Source organism: Alosa alosa, chromosome 9 (genome assembly GCF_017589495.1).
Source record: "Alosa alosa isolate M-15738 ecotype Scorff River chromosome 9, AALO_Geno_1.1, whole genome shotgun sequence".
NCBI classification, from domain to species: domain Eukaryota; kingdom Metazoa; phylum Chordata; class Actinopteri; order Clupeiformes; family Clupeidae; genus Alosa; species Alosa alosa.
The window spans coordinates 27,180,016-27,187,613 of NC_063197.1; the positions used below are offsets into that span (position 1 = coordinate 27,180,016).

Consider the following 7,598-nt stretch of genomic DNA (forward strand, 5'->3'; position numbering starts at 1 on the left):
ACTTCAGTAATACCCATGTAGCCAGCTCACTCATTCACCTTTGCTGCCACACACACACACACCACACACACACAAAACACACACACACACACACACACACACATACAGTATGACAAATAGCATCTAAGTTGCTTTACCTCTGCCCCACAGTGCTGTCAGCTCCTCAGGTCAACTCCAGCTCTCCCAGTAATGACACCATCCAGCTGGACTGGGAGCCAATGGAGCATGCTGTGCAGTACTCCATCACGGTCATCCTGCAGGGCTCAGACATTCTGCGGCGCCTTAACACCACCTCCAGCTCCGAGACCCTGGTGGACCTGGAGCCAGGGAGCACCTACTGCACCACGGTTCTGGCCTGGGATGCTGAGGGCCGGCCTGGGGACAGCACCGAAGTCTGCCAGCTCACACGTGAGACTACTGCAATCTCTACCTGTCCACTAATACTAGACGCTTTAATTTAAAGGTTGTATCAGCGATTTCAGGCCCAAAAAAGGCCCAAACATAATCTCCGCTGTCGCTGATACAACCTTTAATAATAACAAGTTACAAGTGAATCTTTTAACACATCCAAAAATATAAAAGACCCAATATAAAAGGTCTTTTGAACAGGAAGTACATTACATTGAAATGTTTACAAGGTAGCTTACATGGTCTTTAGAATAATTTATACACATCAGACTATTTTGACTTGAATGTTATTTTTTATTACCCTTGAAAGGACATTGTCTCTTTTTAATGATGCGTTTCAAATAAATCCAAAGTTGACCATACATAATTATATTATCAGTAATACCAACATAATATCAACATAAGCCTGTTGATATTGTCCATTGGGCAATATATCACAATGCTTTTATTACATAGGTTCCAACCTATAGCATTCAAGTTCACTTAATCCATTGTGTGTGTGTGTGTGTGTATGTGTGTGTGTGTGTGCGTGCGTGCGTGCGTGCGTGTGTGTGTGTGTGTTGGGTTGTGTTGTGTCTTCAGGTCCAGCTCAGCCTCAGGACTTTGTGCTGTCAGTGGTGTGGAATGAGGAGGCGAGACTGCTGGTCTCATGGAACGCCTCTCAGGGGGCGAGCGAGCATATGGCAGTAAGCTCCAGCGGCCTGAACTGCACCTCCTCCTCCATCTCGTGCTCCCTCTCGCCCCTCAGCTGCGGGGAGACGCACTACATCACACTCACCGCCAGCAACCAGGCCGGACCCAGCCTGCCCTCCGACCCTATCAAGTTTGTCAGCAGTAAGGAAGTTTTATTCACACACACACACACACACACACACACACACACATGCACGCACGCACGCACGCACACACACACTCATGCTTTAGGATTTAATTCATGGGATAGGAATAGAGTAATAGACTGATGTTAATAACAAAAACAAGCTATATCATATGGCTGGATATAGTGTATTAAAAGTAAAAGAGAGTGATCCGCACACCTTATAGCTCCCATGGAAGTTTTTTTTATTTTGCGTGCAACACGCAAAATAAAAAAACCTTCCATGGGAGCTATATGGTGTGCGGATCACTCTCTTTTACTTTTGAACTCTTTCCTCTGATCCAGCACCCATCCGAAACGGTGAAAAGGGATGTGCGCGGTCACATGTTTACTTAATTGGATATAGTGTATTAAAAAATGATACAATACCTCATTATATTAATTTTTATAAACATTTACAGTACTGTAAGTATCTTTGGAACAGTGTTGACTCTTCATTGATTAAATCTGTGCAGTCCCTTGCGCACCCAATCCTGTGTGGCTATCGGAGCCAGAGGCAGGGAACTGCTCGGTGGACTGGGATGCGGTTGCCACGGCAGACTCCTATGGTACATTTGTGAAGCGCGATGATGGTGCGGAGCAGAGATGTAATTCTTCGGAGACTTCATGCTATTACAGCTGCCAATGTGGATACAGCTATATCGTCACCGTGTTTGCCCACAACCAAGCTGGGTCCAGCCCTCCTGGGCCTGTGCTCAACTATACCACACGTAAGAGAACACACACCCACACACACACAGTCACACACACACACACTCAAACATCTACACACTTTCCACGCATTCCTTGTACTGTACTTTTGTCTTTGTCTTGTGTATAATAAATTGTCTGAGTATATTCAGTGTGTGTGTGTGTGTGTGTGTTTGTGTTTTCTTCTTTCAGTCCCTTGCTGTCCAGCGGATGTGTCTATCTCACTGGTCTCCACGGAAACACTGGAAATCATGTGGTCAGCAGTCCGTGGGGCAACATTGTATGAGACCCGGGCTGTAGACCAATCCGAGCTAATTGTGTGTAATGACACGTCTCCTCGGTGTGCACTGTCGGACCTGTCCTGCAACAGTCGCTACAACGTGGTGGTCATTCCATGTAGTGAGCTCAGTGGTTGCAACCGCAACTGCCAATCACAGGCGCATGAGACAGGTAGAGCACACAGACAAACACACACAAGCGCGCACACACACACACACAAATATTTATATGAGGAATTTGTTACTTTGCTGTTTACTGCATGCATACGTGTTTGTCTTCTCAGCTCCTTGTATGCCTGAAATCCAGAGTGTATCTCAGACAGATGGAAGTGTGACAGTCAGCTGGACATCTGACAACAGTGCAGCCAACTACACAGCCAGTCTTGTATGTGATACGGATACATTTCCCTGTGAGTCAAATGGAACATCCTGTGAGGTCCAAGAGCCAGCCTGTGGCTCCACCTGTGATGTCACTGTCATGGCTACCACCAGTGCTGGAGCAAGTCTTCCAAGCTATGTCGTTCCACTAGAAACAGGTATAGTGGGGAATGAGAAGTTGCAGTGTTTTTGTGTCTGTGTGAGTGTGTGTGTGTGTGGATTGGATTGGTCCAACTTCCCGACCTCAAATTTTCTGGGCGAGGCTCGACTGGCTAGTATATTACAGTACAGACATACCTTATAGCAGACTTATAACACATTATTATTGCACTTTTGTCTCTCTCACTCAGTGCCCTGTTGTCCAGTGAACCTGACAGTGGATCAAGTGACCCAGGCTATGAGCAACGTGACCTGGTCAGCAGCACGAGGAGCTCACACCTTCCTCACATCCCTGACCTCTCCCCGGGGCCATGCCCGCTGCCACGCCCAGGACACGCACTGCCTGATGGGATGCATCACCTGCGGCACCAGCTACAACGTCTCCATGGAGGTGACGAGCCGCACGGGCCGCAAGGCGGAGTGCAACTACCAGGGATTCTCTTCAAGTGCGTCACACACACACTCACACACTGGCACACACACTATCTCCCTCTTTCTCTCCCCTTCCCTTCTTTACTCCCTCCCACCTTCTCCCTGTCTATATTTCATTCTTTATTAAAAAAAAAAACAGCACAATACACACTACACCATTTCATGTGTGTATAGTTACAATTGGCATCTCCTATCACTTCCCTTCACTTCTCGTCTCTTCTCCACAGGCGTGTGTTGCCCATCAGGTGTGCGTTTGTACAGTATGGCTAACAACACGCTGAGGGTGTACTGGCGTTCGTCTGGCTCGCTCAGCAACTACACCGTGGACGTCCATGGCAACGCTGGCAACTACACCTGCTCTACTCCACCTGGGGGAAGCCACTGTGACATCTCGGACGTCACCTGTGGCGATGTCTACACGGTCGTCGTGGCGCCCTTTAACATGGACGGCAGCCAGGTCTCATTCTGTCCACACAAGCTTTACTCAGGTATAGCATTTATAAAATGGCTTGATGACAGTATATGTCTTTGCTATTCCCATTTTCTTTTCTTCTTTCCTTTCTATATCAACGGCTTTTATTCTATTGAGGGGAGTGAGTCTGGGACACCAAACACAGTTGAGCTTTCTGGAGGTGTTGGTCTAATTCAATGACTTGACGCTCCCAGAAAAATGCTTTTGAGGGCATCTTCGTTGTTGTTGTTGTTGTTGTTGCCGTTGTTGTTGTTGTTGTTGTTGTTGTTGTTGTTGTTGTTGTTTGAAAGTAGTATTATGATTGTTTCGTGCCTTGTTCTGTTATAATACTTAAATAATACCTCGTGTGATCTTGGCCAGCAGATGACGGTACCTCCACATATAGTGAGTACTAAGCTACGACCCGACGTAATTCTATGGTCGGATTCAGAGAAGATAGTTTACTTCATTGAACTCACTGTTCCTTGGGAAGACAGAGTGGAAGCGGCCAATGAGCTGAAGAGAGCTAAATACACTAAAATAGCAGAGGAGGCAGCTAAGCGAGGTTGGAGTGCACGATTAAGGCCTATTGAAATCGGTGCACGTGGGTTTGTGGCCCGATCTGCTATTGACTTGCTGTCTGAATTGGGCATTTGTGGTCGAAGTCTAAGGCAGGTGGTTAGTAACATGTCTTTAGCAGCAGAACGGGCGTTTAATGGTTGTGGGTAAGGAGAAGTTACCCTTCCTGGGCGCAAGCTAAGGTAAGCTAACTGGCTCATTTGTTTTGTGTTTGTGATGGACTGTGCCTAGGTTGATGGTACTTGGCTAAGGTTTTTTATGGTTTATGGTTCAGTCCGCATCAACAGGACGGACCAACCTAGCCAACTTAGACCATGCCTAGGTAGGTTAAGGGTATTTGGATGTTTGTTGGGGTAATATGGTGGCAGCATGGGGTGTAAGCTAACTGGCTAATTTGTTTTGTGTTTGTGATGGGGCCTAAGCTAACTGGCTAAGCTAACTGGCTAATTTGTTTTGTGTTTGTGATGGGCTGTGCCTAGGTTGATGGTTGGTTGGCCAGGGTTTTTATGGCTATGGTTCAGTCCACATCAACGGGACGGACCAGCCTAGCCAACCTTGACCATGCCTGGGCTGGTTAAGAGTATTTTGGGTATTGGATATTTCAATGTGGTAATATGGTGGCAGCATGGAGGGGAGTGTCTCCAGGACGCTGGTTTCACTGTTAAGCCTTCATGAGGTGTCGTGGGCCTAACTTAACGAAACATCGGTAAATGAGGAAGTGGTGCAAATGGACAACAGAAGGGGCTCAAGTATTGATCCCTGAGGTACAACTGTAGTGAACTTGTGAGCGTCTGATATCTGTCCTTGCCAACAGATACTGAATGAATGAATAAGGTAGGATGCAGACTAATTTCATGCTTTTCCAGAAATTCCTTGCTCAGATAATGTAGAAATGAGAATGTCTTAGTTCCCTGTATCAAAGGCTGCAGATAAGTCAAGTAAAATGAAATCTGATGACTGAGGAGATACTTTAGCTACTACCAGTGCTTCAGACAGATAAAAGAGCAGTTTCTGTAGAATGACCCATCTTGAAACCACACTGCTTAGGGTCTAGTAGGTTGTTCTTAGAAAGGAGTGCAAAGAACCTTTGACAATAAGGGGCTTGTTTTTTGGGTAATTGCGTAATCATTTGTTTTGACATTCATTAGGCATTCATTAAAAGCTCCAACCAATTGCTAGAATGCTCAAACTGAAGTAATTTCTCTCTTCTCTGACAGTATCCTGCACAGGAGATTACGTGGGAACAAGTGAGTCTTTTCCACCTTCCACCTTTTCCACCAAACAAACAAATAGCAAACAATGTATTATTTTGTTGGTATAAATATACTGTACCGTCATTATATGTATGTACTCTATATATATAAACACTTACATACAGTATGCATGTATGTATGCAGTGTATGTAAATAATCACATGAGAACCTTTAAACCCCATTGAAAACACTCACTGCTTTTGGTTCAATGATAATGTGTGATCAATGTTTATGTCATGGTCTTCTGAAAGATCACATCACACTCTGAATGTAAGATGGCCATTTGCTGTGGTTTGTTCTTCCTGATATTCATTCCTATTTTCTTTCTTTCTATTCAGTAATCTATCGGGGCAGGAGGAGTGTGGATTAGAACATTCTGATATGTCATTTCTGGTAAGGAGAAACTATAAAGCTTGAAACAAAAACACGCACACACACACAGACACACACACAGATACACAGCCATACACACACACACACTCAGTACACTTAGCTGGAGTGTGTGACTGTGTCATGCAGCCAGAGGCTGCATAAAAGATGACAGAATGACAGAACTTGCCTTTGTCGGGCTGTGGATCAAGTCTCAGGAGGGGCACCTATGAAATTGTCCTTATGATAATAAAGTCCTTATTATCAGGGCGACAAATGGAATCATGTTTCTGTAAAAAATAACTAACAACATGAAAGGTGGCAGACACCTAATCTGTTGAAAGTCATTTGTCACACACATATTCTCATCTGCTTCATCTAAGACGCACACACACTTTGTGACTTTTTCTCCCACACAGCTGCTAAATCTACCAAGCATCCAAAGCATCCATCACCCCCAGGAGCCAGACCAGAAAACCCCTCTACCCTTACTGCGTCCCTCCCAGCACTGGACTGGAAGTGGAATATTTCACACACGTGTCTGCTGTCAACGGAATCATTGGTAATGCTTTACATTGAGGTTCCCACAAATAGCATTACATGATGCATCAAGTAATATGAGGAAAATAGTTAATTTTGAACGAATGATAAGTGTAGTTAAAAGATGACATTCATTGTGTAAAGCATTTTGTTACATTTTATGCCATATTAAAATGGACAATTAAAGCACAGATACATAGGTAATATTATGTGCTATAGACTTGATGATGATGTTAACTAAGGCATTGTGGATTGTTAATGGAACCTAAATGTAAAACATTACTGATTCTGTCAAGACATTAGAGAATGAATAGGATTTTTTTATCCTTTCTGATCCTATTGTTAATAGAAAAAATAGACATGTTTAGGAAATCACAATAATTAAATAAACACTCAAATTTATTTTTCACCTTTTTAAAGTCCTTCATCCTGTGGCATTGCACTGCTAATAAGACACAATGCCTAATGAACTAAATGCACCTTAGAGTCTAAACTCTTGTAATTTTGATGAATTTAAGATAAGTTCCATTTTGGTTACTATTCTAATTGTAATGATGGACTATATTTCCTCAACATATGAATGTCCAATTTTCATATCAGCCTACAAAGTTAAATTTGTAACTTTAAAAGACATTTCCAATCTGTCTTGTTTTTAATTCAGAAAAAAAGAAGTGAAGGACAATAGTGAAGAAAGTGAAAAAAATGTATGTTTTGTTGCACCTCTGTTCAAATAGAAAATGAGTAATGTTTTTCACAATTTGATATATTTTGTTTTTTATAAATTTTATAAAATGCCCTGTCCCTCTGCCCAAAGTTCCGTGCCTTCTCTGGTACTATTCTGAGCTGTACACCATCCAGAGTAATGCTTCCTGTAAGTCCTACATGGCACAGTCTCCCCACCAGAGGATGTGTAATAAATTCAGTACACAAGCACTGGCAAATTGATCTGTTTCATTTTTATTCTGTTAAAGTATCCTGCTGCATGGAATGTACTGCCATTGTCAAAGAAAGAAAGACGAGTCTGTGTGTGTGTGTGTAGATAGATAGATAGATAGATAGATACTTTATTGATCCCCAGGGGAAATTCAAGGTCTCAGCAGCATACAGACAACACAAACACATTCTTTAACAGCAGAAAGAGTGTGTGTGTGTGTGTAGCTGTGTTGCTGTGTGAGGCAGCAGGC

At 43.5% G+C, this 7,598-nt stretch overlaps 1 protein-coding gene across 1 annotated transcript in view; it reads left to right on the forward strand.

The window, feature by feature from the left end:
• LOC125300637 (fibronectin type III domain-containing protein 7-like) overlaps window positions 1-7,355 on the forward strand; it is a 14,404-nt gene extending 7,049 nt beyond the window's left edge. The window contains exons 6-15 of the mRNA XM_048252695.1: window positions 151-408; window positions 991-1,242; window positions 1,741-1,995; window positions 2,168-2,425; window positions 2,538-2,789; window positions 2,982-3,236; window positions 3,450-3,710; window positions 5,470-5,499; window positions 5,844-5,898; window positions 6,294-7,355. Coding sequence (XP_048108652.1) covers window positions 151-408; window positions 991-1,242; window positions 1,741-1,995; window positions 2,168-2,425; window positions 2,538-2,789; window positions 2,982-3,236; window positions 3,450-3,710; window positions 5,470-5,499; window positions 5,844-5,875 — 1,853 coding nt within the window. The 3' untranslated portion in view covers window positions 5,876-5,898; window positions 6,294-7,355. The remainder of the gene's footprint in view (window positions 1-150; window positions 409-990; window positions 1,243-1,740; window positions 1,996-2,167; window positions 2,426-2,537; window positions 2,790-2,981; window positions 3,237-3,449; window positions 3,711-5,469; window positions 5,500-5,843; window positions 5,899-6,293) is intronic.
• Window positions 7,356-7,598: the final 243 nt, after the last annotated feature.